This window comes from Mauremys reevesii, unplaced genomic scaffold (genome assembly GCF_016161935.1).
Source record: "Mauremys reevesii isolate NIE-2019 unplaced genomic scaffold, ASM1616193v1 Contig9, whole genome shotgun sequence".
Taxonomy (NCBI): domain Eukaryota; kingdom Metazoa; phylum Chordata; order Testudines; family Geoemydidae; genus Mauremys; species Mauremys reevesii.
Window position 1 is genome coordinate 76,373 of NW_024100906.1, and position 22,470 is coordinate 98,842.

The window sequence follows — 22,470 nt, forward strand, 5'->3', positions numbered from 1 at the left end:
TATCTTCTGTTCCAACCATTCAACATCTAACTTTTGATCTGATGTTTCCTTAGGACTTCCTGTTTGTCTTTCTTCTTTCCGTTCTTTACTGCTGACAGCCTCTTCAAATCCACCTTGTGCTTCTACCGCTCGACCTTCTGTGTCTAGCACTTCCTCTTTTTCTGACTCTCCAGAGCATTCAGTTGTCCCTTTCTGCTCTTCTTCCTGTCTGCATTTAGCCATTTACTGGGTAAGTGGTGGTGAGGGTCTATATCCTAATGCTGGCTGGTCTTTCCCAGGTCCCACCGTAGCTACCGGGCTTTGGGAAGTTGGGTCATCTGGTACTGTATTAACAACATGTACAGGTGGCAGCTGCATCTCTGTACACATATTGTCTTCATTCTACCTCTAGGACATCTTGGGCTTCCAGTCCAGCCTCACCTTCTTTATTTACTACCTGATGACACACGTCCTCCAGAATATCACAAATTTGTTCTAATGCTTCAATTCTCTGTACTAATTCTGCTATTTTCACTTCTTGCCGAAACAAACATTCCTGCCCCATTGTTACCCAGCCTCTCTGCATTGTAATTTCATAACCAGCTCTTTGTAATTGCTGCTTATGGCAAGCCAGTTCTTTTGCAAGACCAACTCTCTGATAAATAAGCACTGAATTTATTTCTAGTTTCTGACTAAGCTGTTCTCTCAACTTCTCATGCTCATCCCTTTCTCCTGGGCTAAGGCTTGTTATGCCTGATCTTGCTGCTCTATTTTCCTCCTCAACTTTAATTTTAAAATGTTACCTGCAATATATAAACAATCCATAGCTTATTAGTGATGGTTGACCATCTGCCTCTCTATGCTGTGCCAGATAGGGTTTCTACCCATACACGAGTGATTGGTCCCTCACACACAACGCCCTGGGCTCTTGGAAATCAGGACTCATTGCCAGGGAGACAGAGGTGGGGATGCAGAAAAAGGAAAGACAGATACAAGAGGATGGGGAAGGAAGAGAAACAAAAGGCAGGAATAAAGGATAGGTTTCAGAGTAGCAGCCGTGTTAGTCTGTATCTGCAAAAAGAACAGGAGTACTTGTGGCACCTTAAAGACTAACAAATTTATTTTAGCATGAGCTTTCGTGAGCTGCAGCTCACTTCTTCGGATGCATAGAATGGAACACACAGACAGGAGATATTTATACATACAGAGAACATGAAAAGGTGGAAGTATGCATACCAACAGGAAGAGTCTAATCAATTGAGATGAGCTATCATCAGCAGGAGGAAAAAAAACTTTTTGAAGTGATAATTAAGATGGCCCATAGAAGGTGTGAGGAGAACTTAACATAGGGAAATAGATTCAATTAGTGTAATGACCCAACCATTCCCAGTCTCTGTTTAGGCCACAGTTAATTGTATCTAGTTTGCATATTAATTCGAGTTCAGCAGTTTCTCTTTGGAGTCTGTTTTTGAAGTTTTTTTGTTGCAAAATTGCCACCTTCAAGTCTGTCACTGAGTGGTTAGAGAGGTTGAAGTGTTCTCCGACTGGTTTTTGAATGTTATGATTCCTGATGTCAGATTTGTGTCCATTTATTCTTTTGCGTAGAGACTGTCCGGTTTGGCCAATGTACATGGCAGAGGGGCATTGCTGGCACATGATGGCATATATCACGTTGGTAGATGTGCAGGTGTACGAGCCCCTGATGGCGTGTCTGATGTGATTAGGTCCTATGATGGTGTCACTTGAATGGATATGTGGACAGAGCTGGCATTGGGCTTTGTTGCAAGGAGTTGATTTTCCCCACTAAGCGATGCTGAACGTGATAAGTCACCTTGCAAATAATCAGTCATACTAACTTTGATGGACTGCCCTGGGGTACAGCCTGGAACTGGGGTATCACTCAGCCCTTTGTCTTACCAGCCTGGGCTCCCTCACTCACTGTGATGCTGTGACAAGCTGCAGTGCAGGCCACTCCCGGTCCTGCCCTCACACCAGCATTTACACAGGCAGGGACACACCCAGCTGCGGTTACATGAACGCTTGTCCTCAGACACTCATGAACTAATAATAGAGGCATCAGACAGTCACACCCTTCCCCCAGCTCCTGAGCTCCCCAGCCTAGGACCCTGAGCTCTACTCTCTTACCCTGGTCATAAGCCTGACCAGTATAAGTTTAATACCTAATCCGCCCCTCTCCCAGAGCGGAGTGGACATGCACCAGTTTTTGTTCACTGGGTAGATTTCCAAAGCACTCCCAGAAAAACACACTGTTTTAGGTAAAAATATAAAACAAAGGTATTAACTACAGAAAGGTAGATTTTAAGTGATTATAGGTAATAACATACAGATCAATGTTGGTTACCTAAGCGATAAACAAAATCATAATCTAAGTTCTAATAATTAAACAGGTTTTGGATCAAGCAGTGTCTCACCCTGATGGTACAAACAGTCACTAATCTTCCATACACAGGCTGGGTCTCCCTTCCCCAGTTCAGCCTTTGTTCCTAAGGTGTTGTCAGGTGTTTTATACAGGGATTAAGGCCAAGTGCTGATGTGACTTCATCTCTTTTATAGCTTCTTCCATCTTCCTGGAAAGATCTTTGCTTGTGACGTGGGGGGGGGTCCACCCCCAATATCCCCTCTGGTCAAGCATCCTCTATTGCCTCCATGCTCCCTCTGGAAACAATTCCTGAGATAGTCCTTCAGCTTGTGGATTCCCTTTAATGGGGCCATTAGCACTGTCTAGCTTCTTCATTGTTGTACCTGAAAGGCTAGTTGTGGGTGTTTTCAACTTTACAACATATTTCAGTAACACACACATTGTTTCCAAAAGATTTGGCAAAAATGGGAAGCAATCTTTATTAAGAACCCCCTGTCCCTGGAAATTTCCACTACTTGCATCCGAAGAAGTGGGTATTCACCCACGAAAGCTCATGCTGCAAAACGTCTGTTAGGCTATAAGGTGCCACAGGATTCTTTGCTGCTTTCCCAGGTTGTGTCCCTTGAATTAGTGTCTATCACCATGGATGGTTAATTATAATAAGACACTAAAGATAGTTAGGATGCAAACAAAACAAGGGCTTTATTTACAAAACACTTCGTAGTTAACACCCCAAATAGGTATGAAGCCAAGACCCAGAACTACAAATGTGGTTACAAATACTAACAGAACTGTTCACTTCACCACTCTTGCCCAGGAACTATAGGGAACCGAACCACAACCACAAGTCACAGGTGACCAACAAAACAGGAACCAGAGTGAGGACAACGGCGAAGACTACAGGAACAAGGTAGATGTCAGGAACAGGTATTGTCTGATCTTCTTTCTTCAGATCTTCTTTGATGGAACCGAATGCAAGCACGGGCTGCCACTGGGGTACTGTGTACTGTGGAGAGCCCTTAAGTATCCTTCTATCGCTTGGCAGATTTTCTCTGAGGTCAGGTAAACCCTTCCTGCCTTCTCTCCTAGGTTTCCCGCCACTATCCCTTTTATCTTAGGTTTGTCCAATCAGATGCAAGGGGTAACAAAGAAGACATCGTGAAGGTGAAAAATATGGAGGGTAACAACAAAACAAAACCCTGAAAACAAACATAGCAAAACTTCATAATTTCATATACAGGGACAGCACATACAGTACAACAGGATATTAATATTCAATGGATCAAGACTTTTAGAATGATACCTCACAAGGCATCCTTTATACAAAACATCAGTACTATATGATGATCCTATCATAATCATAACACTGTGGTGAATGTGGGGTGCAGAGTGTCTCACCTCCTCCGTTAGTTTACTGCAGGAGTGTTAGTCACTGACTAATGCGGAGGCAGTGGGCGTAAGGTCGTCTTTAGCTTTTGACCGTACAATTCCCGAGTGTTGCTAACCATTGTAGTGTAACCCACAGGTGTTCTTGTAGAGTTTTGCGTCCCTTTTACCATTTTGTAAATCAGCCTCGTGATCTTAAAAGTGAAGAAGTGTGCCTCTTCTGGGTTGCTAGAAAACATCTCTTTGTATATATGCAGCATGGTTAACCACTGTGCCTTTCCAACTGGTGATCACTTAATACAGATATTCATCAATGCCAGGGGGTGATGTGCCTCAGTTTCCCCTTTCACACAGCAGCCCAGGTTTATTATGGTTTCTCTGCTGTGACCAGCTTTAAGTCTGTTTACAGGAATTAGCTGAGAAGCAGTATCGTTATAGGGCTTCCTAGATTCCACTCCTAGCATGTTCAAAAGCTTTTTCCAAAAATCATGAATGTTACACCTTTTCACTGAATTTACCATCAGTACCAAATTCTTTCTTATAAGGTTTGCCATTAGCGACAAACTTTGTATCATGAGATTTAAGAGTAATGCCAAATCTTTTCTCCCGGGTAGGTGTTTCCAATTAGTTCTATCATACCACGCCTTCTGCTTGGAGAGTTTGGTTTGCTCAATACCCATCGTGTCTTTCAACTCCTCCCTGAACCTTAGCATGTGTTCAGTTACTGGTTTTTCTTTCCCCTTGATGTGTCCCCTTCAGTGTGGGATCTCAGTCTAAGGTTATCTTTGGGGTCTTGGTATTCCAGGGTCTGGTGAGGAAAGGACGTAAGGGGACTTTGCAAGTTGGCCAGCCCTCTGTGGAGCTGTATCTGAACATCAGGGTTATGCCCAGGCAAAAAATCCCCTCCCCGCCCCCCGGTTTAGCTGTGATCTCTACTCACTCCCAGCACTGGGACATTCCTCTCCCCCCTTTTCCTCTAGAGCAGCGGTTCTCAAACAGGGGTCCACAGACACCACTTCAGGGAATCCACGAGTCATGTCTGAGGATGCTGGCCCTGCTGATCAACTCTCCCTCCCTCCTAGTGCCTCCTGCACACCGCAAACAGCTATTCAGCAGCGTGCAGGAGGCACTGGGAGAGACAGAGAGGAGCGGGGATGGGGTGCACTCGAGGGAGGCAGCAGAAAGAGGCGTGGAAAAGGAGGGACGAGGTAGAGTGGGGGGGGGAGGCGGTGGGGTGGGGGTGGGGCCTTGGGGAAGGGGCAGGGCCGGTGCAACCATTTAGGTGACCTAGGTGGTGACCTCGGGCACTAGGATTTGGGGGGTGCCATTGTCTTCGGTAGCGACTGTGGGGGTGCAGGGAGGGCCGCCTGCAGCAAGAAGGGGGGGCATGCAGGGGAACTCCCCGCTCCAGCTCACCCCTGCCCCGCCTCCTCCCCGAGCACGCCGTGGCTGCTTCACTTCTCCTGCCTTAGGTGCCGCACGCCGGGGTGGCGGGAGATGTGAAGCAGCGACGGTGTGTTCGGGGTGGAGGCGGAGCAGGGGTGAGCTGGGGTTGGGGGGTGCCTCAGGGCAGAGGGTGGAGGTGGGGAGCTGCCACAATGTGGGTGCCTCAGGGCGGAGGGGGAGCTACCGTGGCGGGGGGCGCCTCAGGGCGGGGGTTCAGGGACGGGGGAGGGCGCAAGGTGGAAGTTTCGCCTAGGGCGTGAAACATCCTTGCACCGGCCCTGGGAAGGGGTGGAGTGGGGGCAGGGCCTGGGGCTGAGCAGGGGTGGAGCACCCCCAGGGAAAATTAGAAGCTGGCTTGGAGGTCCGTGAAAAATTTTGAAATCAAAATGGGGGTCCTCGGGTTGCTAAAGTTTGAGAACGGCTGCTCTAGAGGCTTGTGATCTGTGCTCTCTGGGCTAAGACGTGTGTCTTGAATCTTCTCTCAGCTGCTTTCTGTGATTCACCAGGCCATGGGATGATTCCCTGCTCCCCTCTGTCAGATGAGTCATAATTTATAAGCATTTTCGCACACAGGATCTCCACTCTGTCTTAAAGAGACAGAGTTAGTTTCCACAAGCATGTTAGGAACAAAGTCCTGAAAAATTGGGATCTGGATTGGTGCCCCCCTCCATCACCCCTCTCTCAGTCCCTGAGAGTTCAGTTGAGTGACTGCTTCCTCTGGGAGGTAAGTTACAAAGTTCCTTCTCAGAACCTGAGCCATAGTTTGGGTGTCTGGATGCACAGAGGCTGAACCAGCCACTGTGTTCTGGTATCTGCCCCCCCCCTGTGATCAGCAAGATTTTCCTGTACCTCCACTATTCCTTCGCTAGCTTCCTTCTCTGTGCCCCCCTCTAAGACACACACCTCTGTGATCTCTGGAGTGGGATCCGTCCCCTGTCCAGCTGTGGAGGGCTAACAGCCTGGACAGTTTTTCTCACTGACAGGCAACACACTCCCCTCCCCGCTGAGGAGACTCTGCCTTCAGCTTCAGGGCAGGAGCTAGACTCAAGTACCCTCACCCCTGGAAGCACGCAGCTTCCCACTGCTGCAGAGGAATCATGGAGACTTTCTCCCATTCCTTCAGCGGTTCCTGGGACTTTTCCCTTTTCCTCTGGGGTCCCAGCATAATTCTTCTTCTTGCTACAGGCAAATACCTTAGCCTGAGCTAGGCTGAAAAAAACCTTCCCAAGTAACATGTGCACTGGGATGTCTTCTGTTACCCCCACAATGAAATCGCTTTCCAAACCTTCCCACGCCACATGGACTCTAGCTAGTGGCACGGGGAATTGGGGCTGGGCCATCCCCTTAATCTTTGCCATTTGGCCAGGTAACATGTTGGCCTTTGGGACCACACTTGATTGAACCAGAGAAATCAGGGCCTCTGTGTCCTTCCAACCCAGGCGTTCTCTGCCCTCAATCTCAACAATCTTAATGGGCTCAATATCTGATTTTGCAGAGATTAATTCCACAAAACCAATATGATAAGTCTCAACTGCCTGAGAGGCTGCTATCCTGAGCACAGAAACATTCACATGGGGTACCTGCTGCTTGCTCCCTCCCAGCAGAGGGTATTTATTCCTCAGGTGACCCGTGGATTTACAGGGATAGCACCTTCTGGGCCCTCCTGTTTTTATGGGAGATTTGGGATGGGGATTAGAGGAATGGTTTGGGAGAGGTGAGTGCCCAGCCTTCCATCCACCCTTTTTCTTCACGGGTAAAATGGGAACCCTGCCTCCCACCAGGTTTAAACCCCTCTCCCTGTGCTTTATTTGAAATAGATGCTTGTCTGCTCAAGAGCATCAGCTAGAGCAGCCATCTCATCCATTTGTCACCTTTTTGTCCCCTAGGCACTGTTTCACAACATCTTTACATTTGAACATAAGAACGGCCATACTGGGTCAGACCAAGGGTCCATCCAGCCCAGTAGCCTGTCTACCGACAATGGCCAATGCCAGGTGCCCCAGAGGGAGTGAACCTAACAGGTAATGATCAAGTGATCTCTCTCCTGCCATCCATCTCCACCCTCTGACAAACAGAGGCTAGGGACACCATTCCTTACCCATCCTGGCTAATAGCCATTAATGGACTTAACCTCCATGAATTTATCCAGTTCTCTTTTAAACCCTGTTATAGTCCTAGCCTTCACAACCTCCTCAGGTAAGGAGTTCCACAGGTTGACTGTGAGCTATGTGAAGAAGAACTTCCTTTTATTTGTTTTAAACCTGCTGCCCATTAATTTCATTTGGAGGCCCCTAGTTCTTATATTATGGGAACAAGTAAATAACTTTTCTATATTCACTTTCTCCACACCACTCATGATTTTCTATACCTCTATCATATTCCCCCTTAGTCTCCTCTTTTCCAGGCTGAAAAGTCCTAGCCTCTTTAATCTCTCTTCATATGGGACCCATTCCAAACCCCTAATCATTTTAGTTGCCCTTCTCTGAACCTTTTCTAATGCCAGTATAGTTTAGGAAATGCTCCTGAGCAACAAGGTTAAACATTCCTTCAAAGCTTGTAACCCCTTTTCCCCTCACCCACTTTTCATCAAATCTTTCATTTGTTTTACATAAGCCACATTACTCATCCCAGCCCCTTTCTTAGGATTTCTAAATTTCACCCTATATGTTTCAGGGGTAATCTGAAATTATTTAAAAACCATTTCTTTGAATTTATAATAATTTAAAGCATCCCCTATTGGCACCTTATTGAATATATCCAGAGCTTTACCAGTTAACTTTGCAACCAAAGTTGCACGGCTAGTTTTTGAGCCTTAACTTCTTTGTCAGCCTCTATCTGGTGGAGTTTCAGAGCTCTTTGATGTGTTAATTCCATAGTTTGCTTCTGTGCCTCAATTTCCAGCTGTTTTAAACGCCAAAAATTGTTGGTGATCTTTTTCTTTTTCTTTTGCCTGAAATCTGAACAGCTCTAACTTTGCAATTGTTTCACAATTTTCAGACATCTTGCTGCTTCTCTGTCCATACGTCCCTTTCCCAAAATAAGCAAACAGCAAATAAACTGGTAACCTCTTTGACTGATCTCTAGCCACCACACGTAAATCTCACTTAAAACCTCTATACTTGTGTATGAAGTGTAAATCTTACTCAGAACAAGAAGTTATGCATTACACTTTGCTTGCTGCACCACTGTGACAGACTGCCCCGGTGTGCAACCTGGAACTGGGGTAACAATGAGCCCTCTGTCTTACTAGCCTGGGCTCCTTCATTCACTGTGATGCTGTGACAATCTGCGGACTGCTTTGAGTCCTTCCCTCACACCAGCATTTACAGAGGCAGGGATGCACCCAGCTGAAGTTCCATTAATGCTTCTCCTCAGCCACTCATGAGCTAACAATAGAGAGGCTTCAGACAGTCACCCCCCCTGTGATGGGTTCGGTCACAGAGACCCCCTTGGGATTGTCACCTGATGTACTGAATTTACCTCTGAGCCCATTTTCCCTGCCAGCTTGGGACTCCAGAACCCTGTCTTGTTGAGCCAGACACACTAGCCTACTGCAACACAGACCCAGATCTGGTCCATGCCGCCAAAGCTGCAGACTTTAACCAAAAAACTGCTCAGCAGGTCACCTATCTCCAGCACCCAGACACCCAGTTCCCAGTGGGATCCAAACCCCAGATAAATCTGTTTTACTCTGTATAAAGCTTATACGGGGCAAACTCATAAGTTGTCTGCCCTCTATAACACTGATAGAGAGAGATGCACAGCTGTTTGCTCCCTCAGGTATTAATCACTTACTCTAGGTTTAATAATAAACAAAAGTGATTTTATTAAGTATAAAAAATAGGATTTAAGTGGTTCCAAGTAATAACAGACAGAACAAAGTAAGTTACCAAGCAAAATAAAACAGAACATGCAAGACTAAGCCGAATACATTAAGAAACTGATTACAGGTACATCTCACCATCAGAGATGTTCCAATAAGCTTCTTTCATGGACTAGACTCCTTCCTAGTCTGGGCCCAATCCTTTCCCCTGGTACAGTCCTTGTTAGTTCCAGCAGGCATCTTAGGTGAAAAGCAGAGGTTTTCTCATGACTGGCACACCTTTTGTTCTGCTCACCCCCCCATTTATAGCTTTGGCACAAGGCGGGAATCCTTTGTCTCTCTGAGTCCCCACCCCTCCTTCTAAATGGAAAAGCCCCAGGTTTAAGATGAATTCCAGAATCAGGTGACACGTTCACATGTCCTGTGAGACCCCTATTCTCCATTTTTCCAGGGCTGGCCCGCATGTACCTGGCAGGTTTGCGAGTAAACAGAGCCATTTACAGTCAATGGCGCCTATTGACTAGAATAATCAAGATTCTAAACCACCATTAATGGCCCACACTTTGCATAATTAAAATAGGACCTCAGAGTTACACTTCACATTTCTAGTTTCAGATACAAGAATGATGCATTCTTACAAATAGGATGATCACAGTCAGTAGATTCGCAAAAAGAACAGGAGTACTTGTGACACCTTAGAGACTAACAAATTTATTTCAGCATGCTCACTTCTTTGGATGTGTGTTCCATTCTATGCATCCGAAGAAGTGAGCTGTAGCTCACGAAAGCTCATGCTGAAATAAATTTGTTAGTCTCTAAGGTGCCACAAGTACTCCTGTTCTTTTTGCAGATACAGACTAACACGGCTGCTACTCTGAAACTCAGTCGATTATAAGCTTTGTAATGATACCTTACAGGAGACCTTTTGCATAAAGCATATTCCAGTTACATCATATTCACACTTATAAATATATTTTTATAAAGCATATGGAATGCAACGTCACACACCCCAAACCCCAGCTCCCCAGCCTAGGACCCCAGAGCTGTACTGTCTTGCCCTGGTCAAAAGCCTGACCAATATAAAATTAATACCTAGTTTGCCCCGTCTCAATGTGGAGAGGACATGCACCAGTTTTTGTTCATTGAGAAGATTTCTCAAGCACTCCCACAAAACACACTATTTTAAGTAAAAACATAAAACAAATTTATTAACTACAGAAAGAGAGGTTAAGTGATTATAAGTAATAACGTACAGATCAAAGTTGGTTACCTAAGCAATAAACAAAATCACAATCTAATTTCTAATAACTAGGCAGGTTTTGGATCAAGCAGTGTCTCACCCTGATGGTACAAACAGTCCACTAATCTTCCATACACAGGCTGGGCCTTCTTTCCTGCCTGGGACCCCCTTCCCCAGTTCAGGCTTTGTTCCTAAGGTGTTGTCAGGTGTTTTGCTGTATGGGGATTAAGGCCAAGTGCTGCTGTGATTTCCTGTCTTTTATAGCTTCTTCCATCTTCCTGGAAAGATCTTTGCTTGTGACGTGGGGGGTCCACCCCCCATATCCCCTCTGGTCAAGCATCCTCCATTGCCTTCCGGCTCCCTCTAGGAAGCCTCAATTGTAAACAATTCCGGAGGTAGTCTCTCAGTATGTGGATTCCCTTTAATGGGACCATTAGCACTGTTTAATTTCTTCATTGTTGTACTTGAAATGTTGGTAGTGGGTGTGTTCAACTTTAGAACATATTTCAGTAACACACACATAGCAAAACTTCATAACATCACATACAATGATAGCACTTACAATCCAGCAAGATATTAATGTTCAAGAGATCAAGACTTTCAGAATGATAGCTCACGAGACATACTTTGTACAAAACATATCATGACTATATGTTAATCATATCATAAACCTATCACTGTGGTGAATGTGGGATGCAGAGTCACACTAACCAAAACATTAGATTCTACATGTGACAGGTTGGATCAGAGAAACCCCCTGGGGGCTGCCAACCGATGTGCCAAGACTACTTCTGCCCCTGCTTTCCCTGACAGCTTGGGACTCCAGAACCCTGCCTGCATGTGCCAGCCACAAACACAGACCCAGGTCTGAACCGCGTCCCACAAACTGCAGGCTTAACTGAAAGCAGCTTAAGAAGTGTTCTTGTCTTTAACACTCAGATGCCCAGCTTCCAATGGGGTCCAAACCCCAAATAAATCAGTTTTACCCTGTATAAAGCTTATACAGGGTAAACTCATACATTGTTCGCCTCTATAATGCTGATAGAAAGATATGCACAGCTGTTGCCCCCGCCCCCCCCAGGTATTAATACATACTCTGGGTTAATTAATAAGTAAAAAGTGATTTTATTAAATACAGAAAGTAGGATTCAAGTGGTTCCAAGTAATAGCAGACAGAACAAAGTGAATTACCAAGCAAAATAAAACAGAACACGCACGTCTATGTCTAATACAGTAAGAAAACAGAATACAGATAAAACCTCACCCTCAGAGGTGACCCAGTAAGCTTCCTTTTACAGACTAATCTCCTTCTAGTCTGGGTCCAGCAATCACTCCCCCCCCCTCTCCGCCCGTGGTTACTGTTCTTTGTTCCAGTTTCTTTCAGGTATCCTTTGGGGGTGGAGAGGCTCTTTTGAGCCAGCTGAAGACAAAATGGAAGGGTCTTCCAGGGGTTTAAATAGACTTTCTTTTGGGGGTGGAGACCCCTGTGTAGAATTCCAGCTACAAGATGGAGTTTTGGAGTCACATGGGCAAGTCACATGACTCAGAACTTACAGGTAGCAGGCATGGTTCACATGCTACCTTGAACTTCCTCATGTAGACTTCTTATGTGGATTGGAGCCTTCCAAGATCCATTGTCTGTTAAAGTGCTTCTTGATTGGGCACTTAACTTGCAAATTCCTTTCTAAAGAAGCTGTCCAAATGCCTTACTAAGGTTATTTAAAATCAAACAAGTATACAGCCAATATTCATGACTTTGAATACAAAAATGACACATGCATACAAATAGGAGGAGTAGATTCAGTATATCATAACATTTGCAGAGATATGTTACATGGCATATGTAGCATAAAACATATTCCAGTTCTGTCATATATACTTTCATAAGCATATTTCCATAAAGCCTTATGGGGGTGCACCCTCACACCCTCCTCCTGAACTTACTGCCAGAGACTTGGACACTGTCCATGGTGGAGGCAGTACATGTAAAATCTGTTTGTCTTTGGTCACACTCTCTTTCAGTACCTTTAAACCATATGATGTCATTCCTAAGTGTTCTAGCAAGTTTTGGGGTTCCTGGTCCCTGGATGCCTGAAAACTGGCTGGGGTGTAGTATCGCTAACAGAATGCAGACAGCAATATCTGTTAAAATGTAGGTGTTTTGGCATTTAGCCACCAATGCCATGAGGCAGCGTGCCTCAGTTTCTCCTTCCACACAGCAGCATTGGCCTGTTATGCTTTTGCTGCTGTGCCTAGCTTCCAGTCTGTTTACAGGTGTAGGCTGAAAGGTAACATGCTTGTGGGACTGTTTTGTCACCATCCCTAGCACGTACAACAGTTTTTCCCACAAACCAGGTATGTCCCCCATCTTTAAAGGGTTTACCACTAGTATTAATTCCTTTGTTTTAACCCATAGATGAAATAGCAAAAAACACAAGATTAACAGCAAATCTACGGTGGACAGGCTTTGCTCACACAATTTAGCATGTTTAGCGTCTACTGCATTTTCCCATTTATTTGTGCCCCCTGGTAGACACTCTGCTGCAGATTCTTCTGCCTCTTTGGAGAAGGCTTTTAATTCAGGCATGTGTTTGGAGCTTTGGCAAGGAAAGGGTGCACTGCAACCGTGCCTGCCCTCGGCCCCTAAGCCAGTCTCCTTGTGATTTCTGAAAACCTGCTCCTGATTCCAGCAAAGAGCTGTGTAGAATCCTAACGTATATCCTGGCCAACAGCCCATGATTAAAATTAAACTTTGCAGTTTTACAGACGGAGTCTGGCATTCATAGGCTATTTGTCAGGGGTTTCCTATCACTCAACTTCCTGACTCCTCTGCACACAATTCTTGGTACTCGTTGCAGCCACATTCACAGATTCCTGACTCTCTCTGCTATCCAGGCCCGTGTGATCAGCTTTGTCCGAGGAGCCAGCATGGAGAGGCCGAGGAGAGATCTCCTGCTGGAGACGCTGGAGCAGCTGGAGGAGGAGAAGCTCTGGACATTCAAGGACAAACTGAGTGAAATCGAGCTGAAGGAAGGATACGGACGCATCCCATTAGCGAGACTAACACATGTGGATCCCCCAGCCCTCGCCGACCTGTTGCTCAGCTCCTACGGGGAGGACTATGGCATGGAGGTGGCTGCAGAGGCTCTGAGAGCCGTCAGCCAGGGAGACCTGGCAGAGAGACTCGTTGTCCCACCGAGAGCTGGTAAGGAATGAGCTGGGGAGGGGAGCTCAGATCCCAAGGGAGTCCCAGTGCCTCTGTCCTTGCTCTTTCACATTGCTGTGCTGGAAACTAGCTAGAGAAGGGACCATTCCCCACCTGATCAGAAGCATTAGAAATTCCAGGGGCTTGCTGGGACAGGGAAATTCCAGGGACATATTTCTGTTTGTCTGTCCAACTCTCTGTCTAAACACTTGCGCGCAGGGGGGGGGGGGAAGTATACACTATTATTTCCCAGGTTTATAAGAAATAGCCAAAGAGCAGTGAGCTTTCAGTGGTCCAGGACTTGTGTCTAATAGCCAGAAGGAGGCTGAGACTGCAAATCCATGCTTCTCTGTGGCTGGCTGAGATCAGAGCCCCATCGTGCTGGCCAGCGCACAGGCACCTAACAAAACAGTTCCTGCCCTGAAGAGCTCACAGAGTAAATGGACCAGGCAGGGAAAGGAAAGATGATTTCCCAAGTGGAAAAATGAGGCTGTATCTATCCTAGGCAAATGCAGGCTCCAGAGCCCCATTGACGCTGCTTCCTCAGGGATAGCTATTGTATATGTGGGGCTCATTGTAGGGGGACTCAACCGAGATGTAGGCTCCATTGTGCTAGGCACTGCCCTTACACAGAGTAATGCCTCGGCCACGCTGCAGCGGCACAGCCATGGTCCTGCAGCTGTGCTGCTCCAGCGCCAGAGTGTAGCCACTGCCTGCATCGGCATAAAGGGCTTTCCTGTCGCTATAGTTACTCTGTCTCTGAGAGACAGTAGCTAGTTTGAGGGAAGAACTCTTCCATTGACCTAGCTGCGACTCCACTAGGGGTTGGGTTGTCCTAACTCTGACCCCGAAGACGTGACATTTTTCATAGCCCCGAGTCATAATTAGGTTGATGTTTTCGCTTTAGCGCTTTAGGCAACACCCATTTTTTTGCTTTTATTTTACCTGGGTGTTGGCCACGGGGAGAGTATTTTAGTTCCTTTGTTTTTTACTTCCCTAATTGTGTTTGCATCTTATTTACAGGGGTCCCTTTCTCTTGTTTGACAGCAATATTTATTATTTTTAATTTACTTATATCGAGGCATATTTTTACCTTTATTTTTATACCAGGCATTTTTTTATTTTGCAACGTTTGGAGGCAGTGCTTGTAACACAATTTGATTTAACATTTTAAGATCCATTTTTCCTGCTCTTTAACATAATACATGTTTGAATTTTGTTAGCCAGCTTAGTAGGAGCTTTTTTGATATTTTTATACTTTTTAAAAAATGTGGCTAACTCACAAGATCGCTTGAAATGCTTTTGAGCCGTACATTTAGCCATTTGAGTAACATGATTGTTAAAGCCAATAGTGTGACTATTTAATGGTTCTAGCAAAGTTTGCACTAGCATTGGTTTTTGTACAATGTTAATGCCCACTGCATTTAACAATCGTGTACAGTTGTGTAACGATGCCAAACACTTATTACAATTTTGAGATGGGAGAGGTGGACCAAAAGCTTTACTAGGGCAGTTAATTTATTGATTTTTAAGGCACTGGGTCTGGCTGTTAAACCACTAGCCCGAGGTGGGTGAGGTGTGTAGTGGCCATACTGAGGCACAATATTTCCCCTTTTTTTCATGATTACTACTGAGCGATGGCCCTTTCAAGTTGTTTTTTAATTTTTGAGTTCTATGGGGTTTTTTTTAATAGTTTTAATCCACTTTGAATTATTTGAGGAGTGACATCAAGGGTGAGTTGAGGTATTGGTGAGGTGCTGTGCTTCATTTTCAATTTGGGGCTCCCCTTCTCTTTACCTGGTGTTCCCGTTTTAACAGGAATTGACTTAGGTTTTGGTGAAGGTTTTTTAAAAACCTGGTTCTTATTATAAGGTGGTGGTTGTGAAGCAGTAGCCCCTGCCCACGGGCCATTGGATGGTGGCTGACCTGGGTCATCTTACGTGTTCCCAATGCAGCATCCATTCCAATTATTCCATGTTCCATCTTTTAATTTGGCGAGGGCCCCCTGTTTTTATTTTTGTCTCCATCCTTCAGCCACTATAAAAGCACTAGAAGTCTGGTGTTGGGTAACAGGGGATGAGTCTTTCTTTCTTTTTAGTTTTTTACAACCGTTTCCAGTTTTTTATTCTCCTGCTTTATCTGTTCGAGCATATCATGTGCCTGGACTGCCTGCTGCCCTGCTAAAAGAGCTTGAGCTTTCCAGTGCTCGACAGCCTAGGATGCTTCATCCAAAACCTGGGTTACCTCTTCTCTTTCCCTGTTTTTTTTCCCATTACTTGCCTGGCCAGTAGTGTGGCACATCTTAAAATGTGTGTGTTTTTTGCAATAATATGCCAGATTCTGTGAACTTGTGAGTAGGCAGAGCCTGGTGTTTGTTGCAGCCTGATTTTTGCTAACTTTGCTTTATATCGCTTGCCCACTACTTTAGCTCAGGCCTTATACCAGCCCTCTGATACTAGGCTCTGTTCCTGCTACACCTATTACACATGCGCTGACTTTGTGTGTGCACATATGCACCTCCTGCTGATACCTACCTACCCTGAGTATTCACACTGGCCTCTCTACCACACTGTCTGAGCACCTCACAACCTCTCTGTGTGTGTCTAGCACTGTCTGCTGAGCACAGTTCTGTATGACAGCCTCTATTTATCCTCCTCCCCCATGGAGATATACCTATCTCATAGAGCTGGAAGGGACCTGAAAGGTATTGAATCCAGCCCCTGCCTTCACTAGCAGGACCAAGTACTGATTTTGCCCCAGATCCCAAAGTGGCCTCCTCAGGGATTGAGCTCACAACCCTGGGTTCAGCAGGCCAATGCTCAAACCACTGAGCTATCCCTCCCCCATAGCCCTGTGAGACAGGGCAGGGCTATTTAGTGTCCCCATCATGCAGATGGGGATACACAGACTTGTCCAAGCTCTGTGGTGGAGTGAAGAATTGAACCTGGTCCTTCCAAAGCTGCACCTAGTGCTCTAACCACTAGACCTTCCTTCATACCTAACAGCCCCTCTGTTCAGTCAGACCGTGTGTCTGTGCAGGGCCCCGTGTGCAGAGCTGCCCTGCTCTGTGTGACTGATGCTGGGTTTGTCTCTGTAGCAGCCAGTGCGACATCAAGGAACAGCTGGTGGAGGAATTTGATTTGCTGCCGCCCGTCAGCCACAGATGAAGGTGAGTGAGGTCCAAATTTGCCAGGGATCGTTAGTAGGCGCTGCAAGGCCCTGACTGAAGGGAAGCAAAACCCAGGAATCGATTTCTTTTATCTAACACTGAAAGGGTGTGTCTGTGTGATGCCCCGTGATGAGCACAGCTCTGCATAACTCTGTGTGTGTGCACGAGACAGGTGGGTGAGGTAATATCTTGTATTGGACCAACTTGTGTTGGTGAGAAAGATGAGCTTAGGAGCTAGACTGAGCTCTTCTTCAGACGTGTGCTCCTTACTCACGGGTGTAACAACCTCTGCTGAGAACAGTTCTGTATTACTGTGTGTGTGTGTGGCGCCCTCTGCTCTGTCTGACTAACTGCTTGGGTTTGTCTCCCTAGCACCCTGTTCATGTTTGAGGAACAGCCGGTGTGGACTTTGCCATTGCTGTCTGTCCGCAGAGTCAGGTGGGTGAAATCTAAATTGCCATGGGGTACTGACCAGGAACCGCAAAGTGCAGATGGAGAGAGTCAAAACTCAGGCCTGGATTCCTTTCCCCCAACAGGCTCGGGCTGTATCCTTGGCTGAACATCCTATTTTCCCAAATATTCATATTGTTGAGTAGCAGAGCTCCTGCCAAATGAGAGCCAGGAACAGAGGGCAGGTGTGTTTGGAGAGCTTAGAACCAGATTCTGATCTTGGTGGCACACATGTAAATCCAGAGTGACCCCACTGATGTCAGCGTAGTCAGGGCTGGATTCTTATCTCGGTGACCACTGTGTAGGAAGAGAGGATCAGCAGAGCCTTTTGAAAGGAGGACAGAAGGAAGATGAGAGTTGCCGGCCCTTTGAATAAGCAGGGAAGGATTAGAGGCAGGAGAGCTACTGCGCAAAGCTGTGGCTTTGCATATGGCTGGACACATTAAGCCCCACCCTAAGCATCCTGTTTCACCTTCACACCCTCCAGGAGGGACCAGGTTGGTTAACTTTCCTGTTCTTCCAGCTAACAAAGGGGTGAGTTCTTCCCTACACAAACCAGAGCCACTGATATTTATTGGGGAAAGCGTGTAATTTAGGCTAAGGAGAAAAACAGAACAAGGAAAAACAAAAGTAAAGTCTCCTTAATATTGAGCAGGTGAGAGCACAGTGTGTGTGTGTGACCTACTCTGTCACATTCTGCTCAGGAACTCAAACACAAAATGGCAGCTCTCAACCTTTACAGCATGAGAAACCTTTGTAGAAAATAAACAGTCAGGCCAGATTCTGACCTCACTTGTAGGAGTGTAAATCTGGCCCTTATTGATTTCAATTCAGTCCATCCAAATTTATACTGTAGTAAATGAGATCTGATTCTAACCCTGACTCCATTGGCTTCAGTGGGGCCACTCTGGATTTACAGTGGAGTCACTGAAAAAGGAATCTGGCTTTGAGTCATTCGATTTTGTGGAGTCAGTCCGGATTGACACCAGTGTGACTGAGACCTGAATTTGGCCCACAAATTTCAAAACTCCATTAGTTTCTTCTTTTTCCTGCTAGAATCGTCAACAACACAGTCAAGCAAATTCAAAATTAGAGCACTATTCCCAGAGCTATCAGGAGGTGGGTTCTGCAGATGGTAGCGCTACTCTGGGAAGACATTTCAGAAAACTTTCAGTTTTACTGCATATCCTGTTCTGCTTTTCCTTGCTGAAAATGGATATGAATAAGATAATCATATTCAACAAACCATAACGTTTCCATTGACACCTCACGTGACATACTTTGTACAGGATACATCATAATTATATCACCATGATAGATGTGGGGGTACCAGGCTGTTGCTTTGGGGTAGAGAGCATCACAAAGCCATCAACCTTTACAGGAAACACCTGTAGGAAATAAACAGTTGGGCCAGGTTCTGACCTAATTTATAGGAGTGTAAATCTGGCCCTTATCGATTTCAGTTCAGTCTCTCCAAATTTACACAGGGGTAAATGAGATCAGAATCCAGTGGGGCCACTCTTCATTTACACTGTAGTCCAGAAAAAAGGAATCTGACTATGATTCCATTGACTTTGTGGAGTCACTCTGGATTGACACCAGTGTAGCTAAGACCTGAATTTGGCCCACAGATTTCAAAACTCCATTAATTTCTTCTCTTTTTTCTTCCAGGATTGTTATTACCAGAGTTAAGAGAATACCGTTTTGGAAACAGAGTTCGATATGATATATCAGGTCCCCGAGCTGGGACTGTGAAAACGCGACCGTGGCCATTTTGGGAGAGAACGACACGTCTAACTTCTGAGTGTAAGCTCCCCAGGCGTCTGTCTAGCAGCGCTTCCTCTCCACAGTCAAGGAGACAATTAGAGTTCCTATTAGAAGGCTGATTTTATTAGTTGTTCTCTGCCCCTATGGTTCATTTAGCATCACTCAGTGGGGAAATACTCATATGTGTAGAGTAATATCACAGACATGATCATCTCCTTTTCCCATTACACACGTGCTGACTTTGTGTTCACACACGCACCTGCTGCTGTGAGCGAGATGTTCTGAGTATTAACACCGGCCTCTCTACCGCATTATCTGAGCACCTCCCAATCTCTGTGTGTGGGTCTAGCAGCCCCTGCTGAGCACGGCTCTGTGCTGTAGCAGAGCATTCAGCCTGGTTTCTTCCAATGCTGCAGCTAGTGCTCCGAACCACTAGCCTCTCCTTTCTACCTCAGAGCCTCTCTGTTCAGTCAGAGCGAGTGTCCGTGCAGTGCCCTGTGTGCACAGCTGTCCTGCTCTGCGTGAGTGACCACAGACATGGGAACTAGCGGTGTGGGGGTGCTCCAGCTTCCCCAGTTTTCACACAGGGCTCTGCTCCTGGCCCCACACGAGGAGTCCCGGCTGCCCCCCCCCCCCCGAGCTGTGGCTCCAGCCTCTGCCCCCTTACCCCTCTCTGGGTCCCCCCCCATTCCAGAAACACTGCCCTGCTCCTGGCCCCAGCTCTGGGGATGAGGTTGGGGGTGTGAACAGGGGTAAGAGGCCTGGCTTTCAACACCCCCACTATTAAGTGTTCCAGCGCCACTGTGACTGATGTTGGGTTTCTCTCTGTAGCAGCCAGTGCGACATCAAGGAACAGCTGGTGGAGGAATTTGATTTGCTGCCACCCCTCATCCACAGATGAAGGTGAGTGAGGTCTGCATTTCCCAGGGATTGTTGTTAGGCGCTTCATGGCCCTAACTGAAGAGAAGCAAAACCCAGGAACCAGTTCTATTTCTCTAACCTAAAAATGGCGTGTGTACGTGGGCCCCTGGTGAGCAGAGCTCTGCATGACTGAGTGTGGGGGTGTGGGACAAGGTGGGTGAGGTAATATCTTTTATTGGATCAACTTGTGTTGGTGAAAAAAATGAGCTTTGGAGCTAGACAGAGCTCTTCTTCAAGCGTGTGTTGAACATCCTATATTCCCAAATATTCATATTGTTGAGTAGCAGAGCTCCTGCCAAATGAGAGCCAGGGACAGAGGGCAGGTGTGTTTGGAGAGCTTATAGCCAGATTCTGATCTTGGTGGCATACATGTAAATCCAGAGTGACCCCACTGACGTCAGTGTAGTCAGGGCTGGATTCCGATCTCGGTGACCCCTGTGTAGGAAGAGAGGATCAGCAGAGCCTTTTGAAAGGAGGACAGAAGGAAGATGAGTTGCCGGCCCTTTGAATAAGCAGGGAAGGATTAGGAGCAGGAGAGCTACTGCGCAAAGCTGTGGCTTTGCATATGGCTGGACACATTAAGCCCCACCCTAAGCATCTTGTTTCACCTTGACACCCTCCAGGAGGGACCAGGTTGGTTAACTTTCCCATTCTTCCAGCTAACAAAGAGGTGAGTTCTTGCCTACACAAACCAGAGCCACTGATCTTCATTAGGGAAAGCATGTAATTTAGGCTAAGGAGAAAAACAGAACAAGGAAAAACAAAAGTAAAGTCTCCTTAATATTGAGCAAGTGAGAGTGCAGTGTGTGTGTGTGACCTACTCTGTCACATTCTGCTCTGGAACTCAAACACAAAATGGCAGCTCTCGACCTTTACAGCATGAGAAACCTTTGTAGAAAATAAACAGTCAGGCCAGATTCTGACCTAATTTATAGGAGTGTAAATCTGGCCCTTATTGATTTCAATTCAGTCCATCCAAATTTACATGGGGGTAAATGAGATCTGATTCTAGCCCTGACTCCATTGGCTTCAGTGGGGCCACTCTGGATTTACATTGGAGTCCAGGAAAAAGGAATCTGACTATGATTCCACTGACTTTGTGGAGTCACTCTGGATTGACACCAGTGTAGCTAAGACCTGAATTTGGCCCACAGATTTCAAAACTCCATTAATTTCTTCTCTTTTTTCTTCCAGGATCATTATTACCAGAGTTAAGAGAATACCATTTTGGGGACAGAGTCCGATGTGATATATCACGTCTCCGATCTGGGACTGTGAAAAGACAACCATTGCCATTTTGGGATAGAAAGACACGTCTAGCTTCTGAGTGTAAGCTCCCCAGGCGTCTGTCTAGCAGCGCTTCCTCTCCACAGTCAAGGAGACAATTAGAGTTCCTATTAGAAGGCTGAGTTTATTAGTTGTTCTGTGCCCCTATGGTTCATTTAGCATCACTCAGTGGGGAAATACTCATATGTGTAGCCTAATATCACAGACATGATCATCTCCTTTTCCCATTACACACATGCTGACTTTGTGTTCACACACGCACCTGCTGCTGTGAGCAAGATGTTCTGAGTATTCACACTGGCCTCTCTACCGCATTATCTGAGCACCTCCCAATCTCTGTGTGTGGGTCTAGCAGCCCCTGCTGAGCACAGCTCTGTGCTGTAGCAGAGCATTGAGCCTGGTTCTTCCAATGCTGCAGCTAGTGCTTCGAACCACTAGCCCCTCCTTCCTACCTCAGAGCCTCTCTGTTCAGTCAGAGCAAGTGTCCGTGCAGTGCCCTGTGTGCACAGCTGTCCTGCTCTGCGTGACTGACCACAGGTGTGGGAACTAGCGGTGCAGGGGTGCTCCAGCTTCCCCAGTTTTCACACAGGGCTCTGCTCCTGGCCCCACATGAGGAGTCCCGGCTGCCTCCACCCCCCAGCTGTGGCTCCAGCCTCTGCCCCCTTACCCCTGTCGGGGTCCCCCCCCCCCCCGTTCTGGAAACACTGCCCTGCTCCTGGCCCCAGCTCTGGGGATGAGGTTGGGGGTGTGAAAAGGGGTAAGAGGCCTGGCTTTCAACACCCCCACTATTAAGTGGTCCAGCGCCACTGTGACTGATGCTGGGTTTGTCTCTGTAGCAGCCAGTGCGACATCAAGGAACAGCTGGTGGAGGAATTTGATTTGCTGCCACCCCTCAGCCACAGGTGAAGGTGAGTGAGGTCCAAATTTGCCAGGGATCGTTAGTAGGCGCTGCAAGGCCCTGACTGAAGGGAAGCAAAACCCAGGAATCAATTTCTTTTATCTAACACTGAAAGGGTGTGTCTGTGTGATGCCCCGTGATGAGCACAGCTCTGCATAACTCTGTGTGTGTGCACGAGACAGGTGGGTGAGGTAATATCTTGTATTGGACCAACTTGTGTTGGTGAGAAAGATGAGCTTAGGAGCTAGACTGAGCTCTTCTTCAGACGTGTGCTCCTTACTCACGGGTGTAACAACCTCTGCTGAGAACAGTTCTGTATTACTGTGTGTGTGTGTGGCGCCCTCTGCTCTGTCTGACTAACTGCTTGGGTTTGTCTCCCTAGCACCCTGTTCATGTTTGAGGAACAGCCGGTGTGGACTTTGCCATTGCTGTCTGTCCGCAGAGTCAAGTGGGTGAAATCTAAATTTCCATGGGGTACTGACCAGGCTCTGCAAAGTGCAGATGGAGGGAATCAAAACT

At 46.5% G+C, this 22,470-nt stretch overlaps 1 protein-coding gene across 1 annotated transcript in view; it reads left to right on the forward strand.

Annotated features, from left to right (window-relative positions):
* Window positions 1-22,470, forward strand: part of LOC120395008 (NACHT, LRR and PYD domains-containing protein 1-like) — a 53,462-nt gene that overhangs the window by 932 nt on the left and 30,060 nt on the right. The window contains exons 3-8 of the mRNA XM_039519179.1: window positions 219-229; window positions 13,113-13,459; window positions 14,040-14,235; window positions 17,001-17,066; window positions 21,890-21,955; window positions 22,334-22,425. Coding sequence (XP_039375113.1) covers window positions 219-229; window positions 13,113-13,459; window positions 14,040-14,235; window positions 17,001-17,066; window positions 21,890-21,955; window positions 22,334-22,425 — 778 coding nt within the window. The remainder of the gene's footprint in view (window positions 1-218; window positions 230-13,112; window positions 13,460-14,039; window positions 14,236-17,000; window positions 17,067-21,889; window positions 21,956-22,333; window positions 22,426-22,470) is intronic.